This window comes from Neolamprologus multifasciatus, chromosome 5 (genome assembly GCF_963576455.1).
Source record: "Neolamprologus multifasciatus chromosome 5, fNeoMul1.2, whole genome shotgun sequence".
Taxonomy (NCBI): Eukaryota; Metazoa; Chordata; class Actinopteri; order Cichliformes; family Cichlidae; genus Neolamprologus; species Neolamprologus multifasciatus.
In genome coordinates, this window is record NC_140443.1 from 32,107,661 (window position 1) to 32,130,790 (window position 23,130).

The following is a 23,130-nucleotide window of genomic DNA, read 5'->3' on the forward strand; positions in this document are numbered from 1 at the left end:
ATTCAGCATTCCCTGCAGACGCTTCTCACTCTTCTTAGCTCTCTTTCGCTTTTCTTTGCGCTTTGCACTCATACATTGGCCTGTTTATCAGTCCTTTCTGTGTTTGTTTTTTATTTGTTTCAGAAGTGTAGAATAATTTTTAATAAAGTTAGAGACTAATAACCACAAGTGTTGTTGCCATATTCCACATGCTCAACAGATAAGGCAGGAACAATGAAGCCATCCAAAATAACCCAAAACTCTGAGTTCAAATCAAAAAATGAAAAAATGAATAAAATATGATCCTCCAGTGTTTTTATAACACATAACATAGAGCTCTAACCAACTCTGTACATTTTTGATAGCTAGAGGGTTGACCAGTATTGCCAAAAAAAAGTCCCAGAGCTGGGTTCAACTTTTATCAAACCTGCATTCTTCTGCTGGAGTCCCCTGTGATGACAGCCTCGCTGAGCAACTCAATGATCCGAGTCAAAACAGAGAGGCTATTCTTTTGCTGGATGTGTCAGCACAACCTTAGCCCATCTCTCAGTGCTTCCCATGTTACCTAACCTTTCCGCAGCACCCAATCCCATGTCGCTTCAAGCCTAGTGAAGGCACAAAGCTTTAAAAAATAACACTTTGTAAACTTTCAGTTAAAAAGCAGAAAAATAGTCAGGTGGGCGCTGGAGTATTTCAGCTGCAGATTTGTTGGTTGGGGGAGCGACTCAAAATAAACGCCCAAATTTATGATTTATTTAGAAAAATGGCTCAATTATTTATTAAATTAAATAAAAAATGTACAAAAAGTTCCTATTTTTTTCTCAAAAAGAACATTATTGATGACTTATTGTTGTTGGAGTTGAATTCACCATGTATACTATAAAAATGCTCAACCATAAGTTTGTGCATCGACATCCGAGCAGAAGGTCAGCTGATCTTAACCTGGCTTAACTAAAAACACTTTGAACTCTTATGTGCTTTAAAGTCATCTTGTATTGTTCAACAAAGAAATAAAATATATTTCTCAAACTACATAGAGTGACCGTGTCGGCCCACACCTTTTAATAATTAATTATTAAAGCGCTTAACCCTTTAAAGTCGGTCGGAGCGGGCACGCTCCATTTTGCGTAACTATTTTTAAATCCAGGTAGCACTGCAACCACCTAAGCTAGCGCAATAATTTTTTTTGCATATGAAACCGGAGAAGTTGTACTTACATCTTATGCCATCAGCTTGTCCTAGGTTGCGGTTTCCTTCCACATATGGCTTTGCAAAAATTGCATAAAAAGCAACAAAAACATAATATTCAAGAAACAGGCTTTGCCGATCCGATCAGCTGTTCGTAACACTTCCTACGTCAGAATAGACGTCAGTGCGAACTATCGCATGTCCGCCATGACCTGCCCGAAACCGGAAGTGACGTCATTTTCGCGGAAATGTAGTTTTTTACCATCAGGGCCTCATGAGCCTATACTGGTGTTTTTAAAAGTTATGTTTGACTTTATGACTTTCTGTGTTGTTTCTGGGATGCTTAGAACTCAAATTGCACTGCTGGAAATAGTTTATTTTGATGCATATGCTGCTCTTTTGCAAATTTGCATTACAATATTTATTTTTGTTTTTCCTGCAGTATATACAAATTGGTGTATTTCAAAAATAAAACTATGAAGTCACTTAAAAAAAATTTCCTGTGGTGGGAAACTATTTTGTGCAACTTTTTTGTATTTACAGTTTTGAGGGATAAGCCTCTTAAATTTCTCTAACTAGAAATATATGTTAAAAAAAACAAAAACGATTTTCAATTTTTTTGTAGCTTATTGCACTTTTTTGCAATTTATGTAATTACTATGCGCTTAATGCAGACATATTATTACAATTTGGGCTATAATGGTTGTATTGATGTATAGCTCCCAAAACTGGCACTACAGCATGTAAAAATATAATATAAGATCTGGCGGACTTGGTTCTATGGTAGGTCTTAAAGGGTTAAAAGTGGCCAATCCCATGCTGACTCAATAAGTGCAGAACTCCAAATCTCCTCTGGCATTAATATCAGCACCCAAACTTTGTAGCGTGGGTGTCCATGGCCGAGCAGCTCCCATACTGTAAGTGTAATGTGTGGGTGGGCCTGTACTTTTGTCCTTAAATTATCTATGTATGTGTTAGGCATTAATGGTCTTGCATTAATTCCACAATTTTGGAAATGTGACGGGAAAGTTTATTTCTTTTGTGCCTCACTATCTGCATTTCATGTCCTGTTCCCATTATTCCAGAGATCAAATATTCATGGGTTTTCAATGGACAGCGCAGCTTCCTGCGGCAGGATGCTCGTCGTTTCATTTCTCAGAAGACGGGAAACTTGTACATAGCCAAAGTTGAAGCATCGGATGCGGGGAACTACACATGCGCAGTGAGAAACATGATGACCAACTCAACAGTGTTCAGCTCTCCAACCCCAGTGGTGGTACGGAGGGACGGTGAGCATCACCATCACCAGTCTGCCTTGTGGTTATCAGTCTATGAGATAAATCACTTGAGTGAACTAGTTGTCACCTGCGCCACAGCTCTTGCCCTTCTTTTGTGTTTTAAATGATATGATTTTCCTTTCATGCCTTGCGCAGTGGTGATGGGCGAATACGAGCCAAAGATCGAGGTTCAGTTTCCTGACACCCTTCATGTCTCCAAAGGATCGTCAGTGAAACTGGAATGCTTTGCCTTAGGAAAGTAAGTGGCACAACACAGTCCACTGGAATATTTGCAGAGCAGCGTCCTCAATTACTATCAAACACGCCAGCAGCAGTCTTTCCGGTCATGGTGAAGCAGGAGAATGTGGCCTGCGTGACCTCTTTGTGTTTGACCTCCGCAGCCCTGTGCCTTCCATCTCATGGAGAAGAGCTGATGGAAATCCACTCCCTGGCAAGATTAAAATCAACCACTCCAGCGGGGTTCTGGAGATTCCATATTTTCGCCCAGAGGATGCCGGCGTGTACGAGTGTGTAGCCGAAAACAGCAGAGGACGAAATGTTGCCAGAGGGCAACTTATATTCCACAGTAAGGAAGGAAGAACATTTTGCTTCTTTCTTATCGGAGTCTACTAATAACCCTTTTTTTCTTTTCCAGTAATATTTAGACCTTTAGTCAGAGCTATAATTATTGGAAAACAGCCCTTTATTCAAGCATTATTTTTTCTAATGTTTGTTCTAAAGGAAGGATAATAAGCATGATAATTTGAAGTCATGTGTCCTTATTGTTGGAGTCTAAATTGTCTGCAGTGTAATAAATATTTTCAAATTAGAAAATATGATTCCCAGTATCTCAGGACAAATTTACCATCTCTGAATCTGACTGTCAAATTCAAATATTTAGAGGGGTCATTTGTAGATCTCGGGAAATCCCTGCCATCTGCGAATATTCACAGTCGACTTCTAAAAGCAGAGAGAGGAGTCGGTGTCTCACCTGCTCCTGTCTGCCTTATGTGCAGATAAGAAAGTAGGAAAGATGGATATCAGTGTCTGAACTAGATTCAGGATCCTTTGTTTTATGCAGACCTTGTGTACACGCAGCGTGGATTCTGAGGTGTCTGGTTATGACATCAGTAGTGCTAAAGATTAAGCCGTGAATGGCTGTTGACACAAAGCAGCAGTAACGCCGGGCAGATTTGTTTATGCAACACATTTCACATGAATGCAATTCAAAGTGCTTCACAGTATGAATTCAAAAGGAGATGGAGATGACATTGAAACAGTATCACATTAAAACATAAAAAGAACAAATTCAATAGAGTTTTTTTTTTTAATTTAAAAGAAATCTGAGGGTCAAAAGTAGAAGTAACTAGAGCGTAAAGTTAAGTGTAAAGAAGGAAGTTTTTAACCAGTACTTAAAAATAGTAGTGAGCAAGAGCTTAAGGCTTCTTAAAGTTAAAAGTAACTAAATACTGCACATCTGACGCTGAAAGTATGACTTGAAGCTCAGACAAGCCCTGCATGAACAGCTGGTTCACGCCTATGATGCCAAATATTACCTGTTTCAGAGATACACAAGGTTATGGCAACAGCACAAAGAGGTCTCCATCCAATTACAAATGTAAATGAATTGTATTTGAACATGCTGCTAAAGAGCCATTTTTAATGTGCTGGGTTAATGTAGTAAATACAGATATCGTAAACTAAACCACAATCTTTTCTGAAAACCAATGTAGTGCCTAACCCCTACTAAGTAGTGTTAGTACTAAATCCCAACCAGACTGAGAGTGAAAGTGAAAAGACACAAATCAAATTAAACTTTCAGTGATCAGTTCATAATGATCAAATCTACAAGTATAATATTATAAAAACACACACTTGCTGTAGGTATACCTATTCTGGTATTGGCTAGAATAGTATTGTTTTATATTTATATAAATCAATCAATAAAATCATTATTTTGGACTTATGGGCAACAAGTGTTAATGCAAATAGCAAAACAGATGAGCATGAAATCAAAGAAAGATCATATTCACATGCTAAATAATGTTGACCATTTCCCAGTCGACCTACAAAGGAAGCAAATTCTTATTCATTTCTTATCTCTATGTAGCTCATCTTATATATCTAATTGGATTATACAATCTAATGTATACAATCATTCGCACAGTCATTACAAAGTTAAGTTCATCTCTTTCTGGGTTTTTCAGATTGGTTACATTAATGATTCCACTGATTGGCCATGTTGTACATAACTTGAAACCCTTTACTGTGGGTTAGCAAAGAGAATCAGTGCCATACACTATATAATATAAGAAAGATTAGGTCCTATATGACAGAGAGAGCTGCTCTCTTCGTACAGAGGTGTCATCTTTCACCGATTATGCTGTAATGGCAGAGCTGTCAGTAGGCACAGTAAAACCTCTGCAAATGGTCCAAACCTGTGGCAGCATGTCAAGTCTACAATCACCCAAAGACAGCTTAGGTAATACTACCTTTTCTTTTACTTGCCACTCTTTATCTGTTGCCAGCAGCAACATGTCAAGTCACTAATGAAGTCAAGTCACTAATTCGTGCCTAGAAGAGACCAGAAAAGACCAGAAGTGTGAACTCTGGTCTAGTATGCCTTCTCCTTCACCACAATCACGTGAATGACTTAGAAAGAGGAATCAAACTGGATTTTGAGATTTTTCTTCATTTAAAATCTCTTACTCTTAATTCCTGAGTTTCATTGGGAAATTACCACATTTGTCACATCAGGATTGATTTTTGTAGAGCGACACTTTTACGAATATATGCAATTAATCTTTGAATTTATAGGATATATTCATAACCATTTGTCTTTCTGCAGGTGCTGAACATCTACAGTGGGTCCAGACACTGAAAGATGCCCATATGGCCATCGATGCTAACCTGCAGTGGGAATGTAAAGCCATTGGCAAACCTATGCCTACGTACAGATGGTTGAAGAATGGTCAGTCACTAAAAGCAGAGGTAAGATGTGCGAGTGAGTACAAGTACTGCAGGTTTCAAAATTATTAAAAAGGATAATTGACATTTTCTTTCAATTTTTTTTATTATTCAGGAGAGGATCCATTTGGAAGCTGGCAGACTGACCATACCCAAGATCAGTCTGTCAGACTCTGGGATGTATCAGTGTGTGGCAGAGAATGAGCATGGATCTGTGTATGCCAGCGCTGAGCTCAAGGTTGTAGGTAAGCAGTCGTGTTTGCCCTGTTTCATTTACAACGGACTGAACAAGAGGCAAGGCAAAGATATGCTGTCTGTACATCTTGCTGTCACTGGAATTATTATTTGAAAGTGAATAAATAAGTAAAAACCAGCGAAACTAGCACCTCACTGAGCCGCAGCCTTGCACATTCATTTCCATAATTATTTCCAACAATGAGCCAGTCTGGTGGTGACATATAATTTCCGTAATTGCTGGTGATGCTCTTGACATTTTGGCTGATGCACAGCTGTTGCACCTTGACAAAGCGAGACAAACGGCATCAACACGGGTCTCTTCCTCAGCCTCGCCGCCTGACTTCACCCGGCGCCCCGTGAAGAAGTCCACGGTGATCCAGAGGGGGGGTGAGGTGGTGTTAGAGTGTCGCCCCCACGCTTCTCCCAGGGCCACAATCTCCTGGTGGAGAGAGGGGGGGATGCACCTGAAGGACAGTGAGAGGTAGGGTATTATAAGCACCGCTGCACAACCCACTGAAGGCATTAATTTCCAGTACCGATTGTTATTTATGCCTCGGCTCAAGGGGACTTTGGAATCAGTGTTGCATAAAACTTCCTCGTTGGTCAAAGAATGTGTTTTTTTTAGCTAGACACCTTATTCCCTCGGATATGGATGTTGGTTTTCTGCTGACTCTGCTGCCGTTTGCTGCCTGTACCGAGGAGGCCATGACACCGAGCCTTATCAGTTTTGCAATGCACAGGAAGGAGAGCACTGTATGATTTAGCTGTTTGAAACTTCAAAGCGTCCGATGTCGCCGCAGTTTTACAGCTCTTCAAAGCCGGGGAAAAAAAGTAGAACAGAGATCCTGTTGGGACTTTTTCCAAAGAGAAAAACAATCTGACTCCATCTTTCAGTGAAACGCCACCTCAGGCGACATGACAGGCCGCGCCGTGTCATGATTGAAGGTCTGAGGCGACACCTGTGAGCTAAAAGAACCCGTTTTCTGTTGCACCCAGCCTCAGCAGAAGCTAATCCACACAGGATGAACCAAGCAAGAGTTCAAGCACAGTATGAGGTCTGCTTTCATTAAACGCTGGGCGTAAAAGAAAGGGACATGAAAGGTCATGTAGTGATGGCAAGATAACTGGTAGACAGGCTACAATAAGGGCAGACAACTTGTTTCCCAGGAAACTTCACAGCAGTTTAACAGTTGTCAACAATCACTGAAAATCACTTTCCTTACACACTTTTGAGCTGCGCCTAAGTGCAGCTCCCACTGTTGACAATATGATGTTATCTTAATCACATAATATTGGAGTATTTTGGATCCTTCTGTTTTTTTGATGGGAATAAAAAGCAGCATTGGCACACTGGGTGTATCCGTCTTTGGGCCATTGTTCAGCATACCCACACATCATCCGACTTGAAATTGAAAGCATGTCTTTTCTGTAAAACACTGTCCAAAAGGCTTGTCAGTCTCACGCTGTATAATTAACTTAATGGCTTCAATTTCGTGTTAGTGCCTTGCCTCCTAAAGCCACCACAGCTTCAGTGGCTTACAACACCTTAACATCAAGTGAGGCTTTGAAATAACAAAAGGTTTGGCAGTAAGTTGAATTTTTAATTGTATTCTAAACTTGGAGCTCTGAGGTCATAAATTTGGTAATAATGCATTAAAATTGGCCATCAGAGGAACAGAAGCTTTCCTGTATGTCACAATGAGGCTGCATTACCAACTGTTAGTCGGCCTCTTTATTAAAGGGAAAATGTTTATAGTGCTGTTACCTTTATAAAAAAGAAATATGATATTTGAAAATTGAAGTAAGTTGGCAGTTTAACCAAATAGAATAATGTATGGAGAAATAGTATGATTTAACATTTATCCTTTATAAATATGAATAAATTAATATATAATAGGGCTGCCACGATTACGTCGACTAAAATTGTCGACAACTAATTTAATAGTCGACGCGTCATTTGAAGCTTTGTAAGATCCCAAAAGACGCAGGAATAAGTAGTAGTCTTTAAGAGTGTAATAACGGACTGAAACAGAAGATGGCAGCACTGCATGTACAAGGATGCCAGCTCCCGTTAAACCCGGAAGAAGAAGAAGCAGCGTCCCAGAATTCATAGCGCGGCCCAGCGCAGTTGTCCCCGGCAAATCATTTTCAAACCCACCGCCGTCTTTCGCTACTCAGGTTAAACATATATAAGTCACTTAAATAACTTAAAAATGTTATTGTTTGGCTTTTTTCAGTATTTTATTTGTTCCTGAGTAAATCGGTTTGGCTGAGATTAAAGTTATAGTTTTTACACAGCTGAATAAACGTCAAACAGACAGCTGATTATCAGAAGTGTGAGATGCTCGAGAATATACGCCAGTGTCCTGTTATATTTTAGATAGCAAGGAGTTTATTAAACTTCACTGAAACAACCTGCAGATTTCATTAAAATTTAACAAACTATCATCTTGTCTTTATTTTTAGTTAGCACATACCTTAAACACTTAAAGCTGTAAGCTAATGATAGTTATATAAGAGCAGATGCTGCTGGTGCAATAAGCTGTACGTTTTACGTCCAATGGATGATGATCTGATTAGTCAACTAATCGCAAAAATAATTGGTGACTAGTCGACTATCAAAATAATCGTTTGTAGCAGACCTAATATATAGTAAATCTCAGTAGCCAGCTCCTAGTATCGTGGTCCTGTTGTGTTGTGGTAATTTTTGCAATTCTTTGTAAATTTATTTGAGTTTGGGTTCCTGTTTAGCTTTTACTGTTATTCTCATATTTGAACTTTTTGATTATTGTTGGTTCGAGTTTTGAACCCTGATTTGATCTCATTGTCATTCAAGCAGTCTGAGTAGTTTTCATGCTTGTTTAGTTTGTTTAGATTGTCTTACAGGTCGATATACATTGGATTTTATTCTGTATTTTTTTTACTATTACAGGTGTTATTAAAGGAGACCTGTTCTCCTTTTCCTTACTTTCTGTCATCTTTATACTTTTACAGTGAAAGATGCTCATATTAAAACAGGCCTAAAATATTAAATAATGAGGTTATTGTATGTGTAATTCCAACAGACCAATGAGTGCTCTGCCCCCAAGCTGTGCTCGTTACTCTCTGTGATGTCAATCATATATATTAGAACTATTTCTGAGAAGGTCATGTAGAGCACACGGCTCTGTCTGTGAGCACAGAGCACCCACCTGTAGTTCAAACCTTTTGTTTGTGAAAAACAGCCAATCAGAAGACATTTGGCTTATATGCGGGAGCTAAAACAGTTTTCTTCATAACAGCTGATACCATGAGGGGCTTCACCACAATCCTTTATAATATATATTATGGCTGTTTCATCATGGCTGGTTTTACAAAGTGTGGCACCATCTCTGAAAGACCAGCTATGATTAAAAGGGATGCAGCATAATTTGCCTTCTGTTGCTGAAAAGGTTTTACAGCAGTAGCGCTCATTGTGTAATAAGACTTTTTATTCACCCTGTAGTTTACAGTTTTGGTCATGTAAAAATAAAGATGATGAGTTTTAATCAGCACGGTGATAGGTACAAGGGCACTTGTTGTATTTCAATAGTGTGAGACGTGTCTGTGATTCATGCAGCTCGAGATTGTTCTTTTTCCCAGAGGGGAAAAAAAACATGGCCCTTGGCTTAAAACTAGAGCCTACTTTTTCCCTTTCCCCTTTTAAATCAAGGACTTTTAGAATTTGCAGACAATTGTGACTGCTCTGCCTGCTTTTTCACTAGAAATGACATATGTGCTACAAGTGAAAGCTTCACATGTGGAGGGCTTTCTCGAAAGGTCATTTCCTTTTTTATTATTGTCCTTGTTATTACTAACGTCACTCATGCACACAGCATCACAAAAAGCGGTCTCTTCATCTGTGGAAATTTTAATTGGTGGGTTGTAAGCTAACCCCAAAGACCCCACCTACAGGCACAAGACTGTAGGATTCCCATTTATACATGCTTCAAAATATTCTTCCTTAGTTAGTGGGCTCATGCTTTTCAATACTAAATAACCTTACATCAACAACTTAACAACTCACCACCGCAAATTTAATACTTCTCGGGATCAACTTTAAGATGGCTTTAACCATTAAAAAACAATTTGAAATGCTCTTTGTTGAGGCCTTTCATAGTCTTAACCCAATGCACGTGTTTATTGTTAAATGGATTTTTGTGGCAGTAGAAGTCTCACTTGGTTTCTCTCAGTTTAATAATGGTGAAATTTGGTAATCGATTGAATTGATTGAGGGAAATGTAGCATAAATTTCTTACATTTGGCTTCATTGGAGAACTGTGAAAATTGTAAATTTATTGCCTTTAATAGGTTCAGTAGCAGTATTCATGGCACACTGTACTTCAGCTAGTTTCTTTACAGAATGAAACTGCCTACGACGAACCTTACAGGTTTGAAGGGAATTCATTTAGATAAGTTCTCTCCATGAAAACAGTATTTTATACTTAAACTAGCTGCCAGTAGATTTGAAGAAAAAAAAAGTATGGACACAGTTCACTCATTTTAATGTTTACATTTTAATTAGAAAATAAAATAAGAAATTAAAAACATGTCAGTTATACATCCCTATGGTTATAAATAGAAAATGAAAACGCAATTAACTTACTCGACTGGAAACCTTCCTCAAGGTCCTCAACGTGATTATTTGTACTTTCGAAGTTCAAAATGTAGATCCCAAAAAAGACATACTGGTGCATTTTCTTCTAGCGCATTTCCTCAGTCTGATTTAGCTTTTCACGCAGTGTTCAGTGAAATATAAAAAAAGATATTAAGTCTACTCTTTTATTTTTCTCATTTCACTATTTCCTTCTTAATATAACAGGAAACGCATTCAATACGTTGTGTATGTATCTGTCTTGTGTTGCCTTTGGAAAGTCCTGGGTTCAAATTCTCCCTGGGTCTTTGTCCACTCCTATGATACTACTACTGCTAACACTACTACAAATAATAATAATACTATAGAAGCTTTGCACCTTTTTTTAATGGTCCATTTTTGTACTGTTTAAGGTACAAACCACAAGCCAATACTTACAAGTAACTCCTGCCAAGGGCATAACAGCAGTTCTTCAGTGACAAGCTGTTGTAGCCCTGAAGGCACAAAAAGATTGTATCTTAGAAGAGCTGTCCATTCTCCTTGGAAAATTAGTATTCCAAGAAACCAGCAATGGATTGTTAATACATGTCCTTCATATTATACCACATCAAAAACAAAGTGCGAGATATTTGAAAGTCAAAGCACACTGGTTTGAGTATCAAATTGTCTGTTTCTATCAAGAAGAACATTCTAGATGCTAAAAAGTAAATCTGACCGAAGTGCTGTTTATTTCACAGAGTGACTATATTTTTTCGATTTCATTTTCATGTCGATTATCACATGCTTCCTCTTTCTTTCCTCCCTGCTCCCGCTCCAATCATTATGTACAACCACATTTCCATAGGCTTTCCTTAGCTCTGCAGACCTGCCTCAACATGCGACCAGTGGGATTGATTATTTATCATGTTTTCCATCGGCCAGTCTTGAGGAAAGGGAGAAAAATTACCCAGGCAGCACATTTGAACAAGAATAGAAATTCACAGCTTGGAACGCAGTTTGTCTACAAAGTAGATAGTTCTTTACGTTTCTATTTGTTTTTGCAGCTCATTGCTCCTCGGGTCATGTTCTCAGTGTGCCTCCATCACTCAGTGTTTGATATTTTTGTCAATAAATCAGCGCAAAGCACCCTGTGTCAGACATGCTCCCTGGGTCTCAGCTTGGCCCGAGCGAATACATATTTATTCTTGGAAGCCAATATGAAATTGTTTGATTTTTTTGAGCTGGCTGCTCACAGCATTTCTGTTTGATTTACTGAATCCAAAGGTCACAACAGGAGAGCATTATCTGCCTCATTTATGCGTGAGTTTCTTTGATTTCCGACTTCTCTGTTATCAACCAAGGTGGCAAAATAAAATTCCAGGGCATAATGTAAAGTAGTATAAGCAAAGTTGTATATTAATGTCAGTCTGAATAACCTAAAAATATTTATTCTTCCATCCACTCATTTTATCGTTAAAGGTTGATTTGCTTATTAAAATGTTTCTGAGCCTTTCCCCGATGAGTGAGCAGAGAAGATCGAGCAGATAAAAATGTTTATATACTCAGCTGAATCATCTTCAGCTATTACGCACTCTTGAAGCAATTAGCGCAATGAGCTTATTTGGCCTCGATTTCCCATTTCAAGCTCAATACAGGTTATCCTACCTCGTCAGCTCTTGGGAAGAAATACCTGCAGACTCTAAAATTCATCATGCCGATATAATCTTTTTTTTGGTCAGGCCACTTGTAACACTAGCCCATGAATCACTCAAACATAAAAAGGACATCCTACTCATAGACTGACCGGTGTTGTGTCTGCACATGACAGATAACTTAGCAAATAGACAGTTTTAAATAACAGTATATTTAGGCACTTAGTCACTGGCAGGCTGTTGCAAACACATCATTTGCTCCTCGAGTCTGACAGGCATACACAATACTGTGTTTCTCACCAAAAAGGTGATTCCCAAAGAGCTATTGGTCAGAATGTTGGTATGTCTTGGCACAGTGTATTGTGACCAGTGATGGGAATAACGGCGTTACAAGTAACGGCGTTACTAACAGCGTTACTTTTTTCAGTAACAAGTAATCTAACTAATTACTATTCCTATCATAGCAACGCCGTTACCGTTACTAACAAGAAAATGCGGTGCGTTCACGTTACTTTTTTTCAACTAACAGACGGTTGAAGCTGTGTTCAGCTTACGGTATCGTTTATCAGTCGCACGGAAGTAGCTGTAAGTAGGGATGCCATAATGGCACCGGTTCTGACATAAACGGTAGTAACCAGAACGAAAAATAGAGCACATTTCGGTGCCTTGGTTCATACACTTTGGATTCTAGCCGATCATTTTACCTTTCCAAGGATAGTAGGCGGGCCCAGGTACGTAAGTTCTTTTAGAGCAGAGCTACAGATTAAAAAGGCCCAAGGCAAAGCGCTCCATGCGCACGGCAGAAAGGGTCATTACCATGTAAATGTGTGGTTAATTCTTCGAAAAGTTTTTTTAGGCATCTTAATAAAATGTATTAATTTCTGCTCTTTAATACCTAAAAAGTTCAACTGGCATGGTGTCCAATTGTGTCAAAATTGGTACAACGTCTGGATATTCATGTATTGACAAGGCTGTAATTTTTCACTGCTTCACTTTACAAACATAAATCTTTGCACAGTTGATGTTTATATGTTGGTTACTAAATTTCTGTAATGAAATGTGAATTGAGGCATATTTTTAATAGGATTATATGCTAAAATTAAAAAATAGGCGAGGATAAAATCTACTTACTTTTTCTGTGTTTCTGTGTTCTCACTAACTTTGACACAGTAATATCTGCTTCAATATTTACACCTCTGATGAAATTTCACAAGTGTTAGCTTTATTTTGATACCAAGATTGTAAGCACAGAGTTTGTAATTGCAGAGAAATAATCAATTAAGCTAAGAAACCCCTTTGGGGCTTAAGAGGTTAAGGTGATACTGTGCAAAGGAGGTAACACCTCAAATCTGATGAAACACCTGGCGACGCATAGTGTTTTTTTTAAAGCCGAGAAATGCACTGTATTTGATAGCTTGCTGCAAGACCTCACACCGAGCACATCTACTGCCGGCGTGGTAAATCTCCATTAGTGAGTTAGCACCAGTGTTGCCAACTCCTCAGTAAGGAAAATCGCTATTGGTTGTCCTAAAAGTCGCTAGAAGTCGCTAAATGATGTCATCACCTAATTTGCATAATTGGTCATGCTAATGTAATTGTAACCTATGCTGCTGGAGAGAGAAATAACATCGTGGACGAGACATAAAGTGAGCAAAAAATGTCCTAAATGCATTTAGAATTTATTTAGAACTACAAACTAAATTTCTTTTAGCAATTATTGTTTTTTGTAATGTCTTTCACGTCTTTTTTTAGCGACTTTTTTAGAAAAAAAGTCGCTAGGGGGTCTGAAAACTCGCTAAATATAGCGACAAAGTCGCTAAGTTGGCAACACTGGTTAGCACGGATCGCCCCGTGCGGGTGGCTGGACGGTTCTTATCATTTTGCAGAAAAAAGGAGACTGCTAAAAATAAAAACATAAGAGGTTTTTGGACAAAGTTTGTGTTCTCCATTCTTTAAGCACTGTTTCAAAAGTACCGGTTTGGCACCGGTATCGGATAAAACCTAAACGATACCCATCCCTAGCTGTAAGTAATCTGGGCGCTACAGCTTTAAGCAGCTACGCGCGCTCTGGCGGACGGCAATCACGATCACTTTTTGGCACAACACCTGGAGCTAAGGGGGCAAAACAATGGCATGAGTGCTGCTGTTTGATTGAGGAAGATTAAACTAGTTGCGGTAAGCCAATCACATGACCACTTCAAGATGACAAAGCAACAAGGTGATACCAGTTTTTAAATGGTGTTGATAGGCCACCTAAAACCATGACGTAGATGATAAACAATATATATGCGCCGTTTTTTCCTCAATAGTTTCGTCTCGTCTAACATCTAAGGACAGAGCTAGCAAGCACTCTCTGCTTATGAGCAAAAAAAAAAAAAAAAACGCTCTTTCCTGTTGGTGGAAAAATGCACCATGTCGACCAATCAAAAATGATATGGCAACATGACATTTGGTTGTTTAGGAAGAGGGGGAAGTTTTAGGAGAGAGCAGAAAAAGAGAGAGAGAGAGCGAGTTTGTACATATTGAATGCAGAACACCTGATTGTTATATAAATAGTTTGAAATGGTTATAAAAATAGAGGGTAAAAGGTAAATAGCTGCAAATAACTTTCTTGTTTGCAAAACTTGTGCATATGATTTTAAAATTGACCATTTATATTTGCATTTAAAGTTATGAAATATGATTCAATAAACATGTTTGTGATTGTTAAAAAATATAACTTTTTCTACTCTGATTTTATGTTTTTGTCTGATTTTAGATCAATTGTGTTAACACAGTATGTCAAAATGAAAACATAACTGTAAATTCAGACACACGAGGTTGTGCTGAAAAGGATGATACCAAACGAGCCAAAGAAATAGTTTTTAAAGGTGAAATGTGGAGGAAACATCAAAAGTGGTTAAAAATGGCCAATTATACCCTGGAGCCCAGAGGGTTAAAAGTTTTTTTAAAGTAATGAAATAGTTACTTTTCAAGTAAACTAAATTACTTTTAGAATCTTGTAACTCAGTTACTAACTCAGTTTTTTGAAGAAGTAACTAGTAACTGTAATTAATTACTTTTTCAAAGTAACTTGCCCAACACTGATTGTGACTTGTAAAGATTTGGGGAAACTGGACAAGAGAAGGAACAAGATGTGGCAAGTGAATAGTATCTATAGTATCCTGACACAGGACCTGAGAGATGCATTTGGCCCTTCACATATATATGTTTGCTGAAGCCTCATGAGAAACGTTCTCAGTGGCTGTCAAGAAGCCATTTTTAAGCAACAGAAATGGAGGGAAAAGGCTGAGATTCATCAAAATTAGCAGTAACAGGTCTTGTGGAGGGAGGAATCCAAATTTTAAATTGTTGTATGCATATGTATGTATGTACTTTATTGATCCACATGGGGAAATTCCTCTCTGCATTTAACCCATTCACTCAGTGAAGCAGTGGGCAGCCACCAATCCAGCGCCCGGGGACAGTGTGTAGGGACGGTACCTTGCTCCGGGGTACCTCAGGGTAGCCGTTCAGTGGATTCAAACCCCGACCTACTGATCATGGGGGCACCACTCTACCTTCTGCGCTATCCCTGCCCTGTTGGTTCAAACAGAGGAAGCCAGAAGAGAGACAGAGAACACTGAGTGCCTACAGCCATGTGTACAACATGGTGGAGGCTCTGTCATGGATTGGAGCCATATTTCAGCCAGCGCTGTTGGACACCTTGTCTTGAATAGTCCTTGAATATTTCTTGATCTTGAAAACTTTGATTGGCAATGATGGCAATGATCCCAAACACACCACCAATGCAGTAAAAACACAAAAAGTCCTGAGCCCTGTCCTGAACATTACTGAAGCAGTGTGGGACAGAAAATGGAACAAAAAGATGTCTAAAAAAACTTTGAATGTTCTTCAAGAAACCTAGAGAGCTATTCCTGAAGACTATTTAAGGAATAGTCTTGCCTAAGAGAGTTCAGCTTGTGTGAAATAATAAAGTGTCTCATACCAAATATTGACTCTGAGCCTTATGAGAATTGAACAAACTCTGTTTTTGCCTTATATATTGTATTTCAGTGTACTATGCCTGCACTTATGCCAATAATTCATGCATCTAGTTCCCATTTTCCTGGTGAAATAAAAAATAAAATGGGGGTCAGTTCAAGGCATCTGCACATGATTTTATATGACACATTAAATATATATGTTTTTCTTGTTTTTAAATGTAATAATTCCCCAATCACAGTCCCCAAAAGAAGCCCCACCTTTATTGACCACAGAGAGCTCCTGTATCAAAGGAAAATGTAGTTCACAAAAGTAAGTCACCAGCTGTTTCGCTCTTACAACAAGGCCATCATTCCTCTGTGCAGCTGTTGTTTTAGTCATGTTTTTGTCTCGCTCTCTAATCAGACTGCCAGCCTAATGCTTTTTTCAAGGCGAGATTCTTGTATATCACCATATTATTGCATTTCAGAAATAGCTTATAGCATGTTGATATAATCGCCGCATGTTGTAGAGCGATAAGGCTGCAGGTAAAGATCCCTCTCTACAGCGCTGCTCCCCTCGCCCTATCGCCGTCCCGCCCGGCCCCGATGGCCTGTTGTGTGTCCAATTAATATGTGCATTTAAGCTATTGTGCTGTCAATACTGTGCTGACCCTACAGCAAATCTGTTCTGCTTCAGCTAAGATAATTGTTATCTTTTGAAGCGTGCAAATAGATTTTTGGAATAGATTCTAAAGCCTTCATTCAAAAAGAATTAAATGGAGAAAGATGAAAGAGAGAAGTTCAAATGGTTTGAGAAATGAAATCTTATCACAGCCAGAGCTAGTCCCTTTGATTCCTGACATCATTGTTCATTCAGTTAATTACTAAAGAAGTCATAAAGAAGTGGGCTATTTCAGTTTCGTCTCTCTCCTCAGACGGACCATCATGGAGGATGGAACTCTTCGTATCACCAATATCTCCAAATCGGATGGAGGCAGGTACACATGTGTGGCCAGAAACCGTTTTGGTACTTCCAGCAGCACAGGGACACTGGTGGTAAAAGGTATTCTTTTCCATTTTTTCTTTTTTAGTGTACCTTCTAAGCCGAGGGTTTAAACTTTTGTTAGAGGGAAAAAAATAGTAGCTCAAGCATGAAATGGATAATGAAATATATAGCCGTTTTATGTTCCTGCCGCTCTGACAGACATATAAGTCATCCGAGGTTTTGTCAGCTCTGAGTTATTGTTCATGTAGCAGAGTGGGGCAAACCACTGACGTCTATAGCTGTGAGTGAAGAATATTTTCATTTAATTTAAAAAGAGCTCCTGTAGCATTTTCAGATTTGGGGTTGTTAAATGATGATTATTATGGAGAACGAGAGTGAGAGAGTCATTTTATTTCTTTCTAGTTGACACTGTGATTGCAGCGTCTTTAATTATTCATTACTGAGTTATAGGCGGCTTTTGCTTTTTAAGTGAAGTTATTTAAGGTCGCTTAATTACACCGCTAGACCAAAATCCGTCTCGTGATTCTGGGCAAAATAAGCTTCATTACCTTATTCATTTGGCTGATAGCGACACCGTGCTGCATATAGTAACAAGTCAATGTGTTTTTCTCCCCAAGAGCCCACAAAGATCATAGTTCCACCCTTGAGCTTGGACGCCAGCGTGGGACAGAGCATCGTGTTGCCCTGTGAGGTGTCTAGTGATTCGTCCCTGAGCCCCATCTTCAAGTGGTTTTTCAACGGCAAAGCTATCGACTTCAACAGACAGGAGCACTTTGAGATGATTGGAGGAGTATGTATACATATGATGGTTAGCTTTTTTGCTTTGCGCTTGATGAAAATACACCACGTCTGCATCTGTCACAAACATGGGGGATCCAGTAAAATCCAAATCAATTTCAAACATACAGTGGAAGGAATAATTATTTGATAGTTTTCTGACTTTTGAAGATAGGAACAGTCTCTCATTTTAATGAAGAGAGGCAGAGTATCAGAGATACATCCAGAGAAAGCACAGTCCATAAAAGCTATAAACTGATTTGCATTCATTGAATGAAATAAGCTAGTCATTATTCTGTTTTCCACAGAGTGGCTGAGTGCCCACAGTTGGGAAGGTTACTTTTAAAATGTATTCCATTACAGAATACAGAATACATGCCCCAAAATGTATTCTGTAACGTATTCCGTTACGTTACTCAATGAGAGTAACGTATTCTGAATACTTTGGATTACTTAATATATTATCATGCTGTTTACAACTACGTGAATGTACTATTGCTGTGATTTATTACTGTTACTGAAGGTCCGCAGCTCAGAACCGTAGTAAAGGGACCTCTGGCTAATATGCTGGGTTCTGTGTCGGGCTCGTAGCCGAAAACTAGCTTTACTTTGTTGTCTGGGTCAACTTTGCTAGCGAGAGACAGAGAGAGGCGTTGAAAGGCTGCTCCAACAGAACTTATTGTTTTTGGAGGAAAACACGAACAGGCTGCAGTGGTTATTATTATATTTACATGCTTCCAGCTCCCGTTTTTGCTCGATGACAGCTCGTACTTTTCCTTTTTCTCCCTCCCTCGCTCACAGACACATAACGTGTATGGCAGTCCATTCTCCCTGCAGCACGGACTACACTGCCTATGATGCTACATTCTTTAGAGCTATACCTGTAGCATTCTGCCTATTAGCTTAGCACAACAACAACAAAAAGGCCTCTCTCACCCAGGAAACACGCAGAGAGAGCGTCACCCTGTAACCATGGCAACCGTAACACTGCCACCTGGAACAACAGAACGTAGCTGTCAAACAAAACCCAGACAGTCCTGACCCGCCACAATATGAAACAGGGAAGTACCGCCGTGTAATCCATTTATTTCAACAAAGTAACTGTATTCTAAATACCACCTTTTTAAACGGTAACTGTAACGGAATACAGTTACTCATATTTTGTATTTTAAATACGTAACATGTATTCCGTTACTCCCCAACACTGTGTGCCCACGTGGCACAGTCAATCCCATATATTTCTGATCCCAAGTTGTTATGTAGATAAAGCACACCTGTACACAGAGTCAGTTTCATCATCATCATCACGGGCAAGACCAAAGAGCAGTATGAGGACGTCAGGGACAAGATTATAGACCTGCACCTCGCTGGCTTCATTATTCAGCCTCAGAGGTTTCCACATGAAAAAAACCCCAAAAAAAACCCCAAATGGAACAAATGGAAATATAAAAATGGCAACATGTGGTTTTAGGAGGACCTACATGTGTCAAAATATCCCCATCACTGCCCACACAGGCCCCACATCTTGACACACGTTATTGCAGTGAGTCAGGAAACACTATTGTCCTGTTTTCCAGCACAGACATGCATCAACTCATCATAACAGCAGCAGCTTAGCTGTTGCTCCCTTGGCTACTTCTGTATAGGTTACAGCCATCAAATGACAGAGTACTGCACGATGCAGTGTGTTGCCATTTAACGTTTTAAAAAAATATATTATTTACCCATAAAAATGTCAGCTAATGGATATATTTCATGATCATACTGCACAATTATATCAGGTACATGCCTACAACTCTGTAAATTGTTGTTCCGCACCAATTAGACAAACATGATTAAATATGTAAATATGTAGATAATCTTCCATTCAAATTTTAAGCCAGCAAATTGAAGTTGGTTCAGAAGAAATGACCGGCTGACAAAAACACATACGTTTGCTTCTAAAACTCACTAATTATATTGGGTTAATAAAATAATATGTAGCGATTAGTGAGCTCAGGCAATCTGTATGATAAACTCAGTTAACCTCGTCATACCTATAGCGTTATAGTCAATGAATAAATTCACATATAGTATTTTATGTATACAGTGTTTGTGCTAAGCTAGGCTAAATGCCTCCCAGCCTGTCTCTGAGACAAGTGAGAGGTATCACTCTTTTCTCTGGATTCTATGCTAATTAAGCGCATTTCTCACCCTGTCAAATTATTCCTTTAGGTTGTATACACTGAACTGGTCCTGTGAGAACATGACGGCACCAGGGGAACTGGTATTTGTAAGCTAGCTCCATTTTAAACCCACGTGAAAGCTGTGTACATTCAATTCAGACGCCAACAGATATTACTGTGAGTCGTGACGAGGAAGCCTATAAGGATGAGACTCTAGCCCAGAGGAGATCTTAGTGCAAATCAATCAATTTGAGCCTTCACAAAGGAGCCAAAATCTTTGTGAATGCAAGATTTATGCTTTGTCAGGTTGATCATAGCAGGGCCACAAACACTAACATTTCACAGTGAGCGTAATGACAACAGATGTTTGACTTTCCTTTAAAAATATTCAAACAAACAAAGAGTCTCTGTATTTCTCTGGGAAAAAACAAAACGAAAAATGAGTGTGTGTGTGTGTGTGTGTGTGTGTGTGTGTGTGTGTGTGTGTGTGTGTGTGTGTGTGTGTGTGTGTGTGTGTGTGAACAAGCAGCAACAAATTGAAAAAAGCACCTCTGAAAATTATTCTTGGAGCCACTCAGCCGAGTTGTAAGGTTAAAGTGTAAATACAACAAATACTGAAAACTCTGAAAACAAGTCAATTTTGTGTAGCCTTCCTTACAACGTAAAACCAAATTAATTTCTTTTGCCTCTTTTTTTTGTGGTTGATTATTCCAAGCTCCTTCTGTGGAGGATTTGCAGCACATGGCTGAGGATGAAACTGAATGTGCTGCTGAGGATTTCCTATACGTCTTTTCTTTTTTCACTTTGACTTTTGCTTTTGGTGGAGCTTTTTTCTTCTCCGAGACTTTCAGTCGCATATGTCTCTGTCATCAGGGATTTGCGGGTGACCTGATGGTGAGGAACATTCAGCTCAAGCATTCTGGGAAGTATGTGTGTATGGTACACACTGAAATCGACACAGTTTCTGCAGCGGCAGACTTAATTGTCAGAGGTATGCTTTTTCCTCCTTACACTGCTTGTCATTTTGTAGTACTCTGCATGTCTGTGTTTCTTAAGATGATGATAAGAGCTGTATCACCGACAGTGTAAAGAGGGGGACTTGTTGCATAAATTTCATTACTTGCTGATATAATTTCCAACAGAAGTTTTACATCAGGCGATAAAGCAGAAAACTCCTCTACATTTGACATTGAGCATTTCAGTGTTAGCAGCATTTTCACTGCTGGTAAACAAGCTTTACTCTGTTAGATCCCTTTTCTGATTTTAGAAGGAAAATATTGATGATTTTCAGCACTGAAAGTTGTTCTTTTAATACGACACGGCCGCCTGTATTGGCGCGGTTGGCTTGTTGCAGGCAATGCAGACTCAGGTTGCTCATAGTGCCGTTGATTGATCGATTTGACTGGCAGACAAGAGCCGGTTCAAATTCAGCCAGGAGAATGATGCTGCCAAACGAATGGAGCCCGTCTAGACATAAAGACAGGGCTTTGTAAGCCATCCCCCCGATGGTGTTACACTCAAATTTGTCCCAGTGGCTTTACTGGAAATATGCCAAAAGAAGGCATTTCTACACATGAAAAGATGCAAAGCAACAGTGTTCTGCATTTTGTGAAAAAAAACATCCCAATGATGTTTCTGTGATTAGTGAGTATAATTTGGATTTAACTGGTGGCACAGTGATGTATTTTTTTTTTCTTTTCTGCGTACTCTGCTTTCGTCTAACAACACAAAGACATGGAGGTTAGGTCAACTTGTGATTGTAATTGCCCGTACCGTCTTGCTTGGACAGACTTGTTGGATGTTGGCGAAGTGGTTAGAAAAAACAGATGGGTAATTAAGCATATGTGTCAGTTAAATTAGTCCTGTTAAACAGATACTCCTGACACGTGTTACCCTGCAAAGTCTTCGAGAAAATAAAAGAAGTTAAACTCATTGCCACAAAAGCTTCAAGGGTATCTAGAAAAACAGTGTTCATGCAAGAAAACATTTTATAAAGTATGTTTTTAACTGATTTCATGCCATAAATGTTACTCTGGGGGAGGAGCATTTTTGGTGTTTAAACTCAAGGATTATAGATATCCTACATACCCGTCTCTTTGGTTGATGTGCCAGTAGTTTAAGTAGAGACATAATATGTCTGTGACCCAGGCACAATAGGCTTTATTCAACAACGTTGAGTTCAGGGTACTTGCTTCTACACAACCTTCAGAGATATAACGGTGTCCGCAGCTCCAGACACTTCCTTTGTCTCTTTTTATTCCATTTTTATTATGTGTTAGCATATGTTATGCATATAATGCGCCTTATAGGCTTTGCCAGGGAGAACTGTGAGATGAGAGACAGACTGTGTCAAGCTTGCTCATATTTATTCTCGAGCTTTAGGTGAGTTTAAATCTGTCAAAACCTTAAACCAAGTGTGCAGACTCAAGTTCCATTTGAATTTGCAAATATCTTCACAGACACTCCATCACAACCATGACGTATCACACAAAGGAAATACATGATAAAAGATAAAGTGCAAAGGTTAGACTAGGCGTAGAGAGAATGGTCTGGGATAATCTGAGACGTTCAGATTAGCAATGCAGGGAATCAAGAGTCTGCCACCAATATAGATTATGCAGTTTTTCCATATTGTGTTTTTATATGCATAATCCAAAACCAGTGTTGTTGATGCTCAATCATCTTCCTACAGAAGTAGTTAGTCACATTTAGAGCACAGAGCTACTTTTGCAGATTTGCAGGGCTTAGCAGGAAATCCCATGTTGCTGCGTTCCCTGATTTTAGTGAGAAACCAACTGAAAAATCTGCCTTTTTCCCAAATCCCTGGTAATTAATGTTGTCTTTTGTTATTATTATACTCTACTTTCACTTAGCAAAAAACACTGAACCTCCCTCAGACAGAAAATGCCTATTGAGCAAAATAAGCTCATTCTACTACACAAAACTTGTAAAATGAAATCTTTACTGAAAAACTCATCCAAGGGTCTCGGCCATGCAACATATCTTCATAGAAATAAAAACGTATCATAATGTAAGTAGGTACACCTACTTACAGCGGGCTAGACAACATATAATGTTATGCACAATTTTACCTCTGTTTTTTCTGGACCTTAGAAAAGCAAAGTCTTAACATGGATACATTATCTAGTCCTAGTTTATAAGTATGTAAAGACAAGGTTACTTTAACCTATTGTGCAACTAATCTGTGAAACCCAGTGATAAAGAATAAAGGCATTTTTTAAATGTATCTACATATTAAAGCTAAACAAACCTCCTAAAAGAAAAATATTCAGCGACCTTCTCTTTCTTTTGTTGTTTTTCTTGCT

At 38.9% G+C, this 23,130-nt stretch overlaps 1 protein-coding gene across 4 annotated transcripts in view; it reads left to right on the top strand.

Moving 5' to 3' along the window:
* The window catches only part of cntn6 (contactin 6), a 150,248-nt gene that overhangs the window by 92,083 nt on the left and 35,035 nt on the right, over positions 1-23,130 (top strand). For 2 of the 4 annotated variants that reach the window (XM_085160253.1, XM_085160255.1), the window contains exons 7-15: positions 2,253-2,456; positions 2,601-2,703; positions 2,846-3,030; positions 5,293-5,435; positions 5,527-5,656; positions 5,976-6,129; positions 16,792-16,919; positions 17,480-17,670; positions 20,678-20,795. In XM_085160253.1, coding sequence (XP_085016379.1) covers positions 2,253-2,456; positions 2,601-2,703; positions 2,846-3,030; positions 5,293-5,435; positions 5,527-5,656; positions 5,976-6,129; positions 16,792-16,919; positions 17,480-17,670; positions 20,678-20,795 — 1,356 coding nt within the window. The remainder of the gene's footprint in view (positions 1-2,252; positions 2,457-2,600; positions 2,704-2,845; positions 3,031-5,292; positions 5,436-5,526; positions 5,657-5,975; positions 6,130-16,791; positions 16,920-17,479; positions 17,671-20,677; positions 20,796-23,130) is intronic. The other 2 variants (XM_085160254.1, XM_085160256.1) reach the window with 1 other exon arrangement.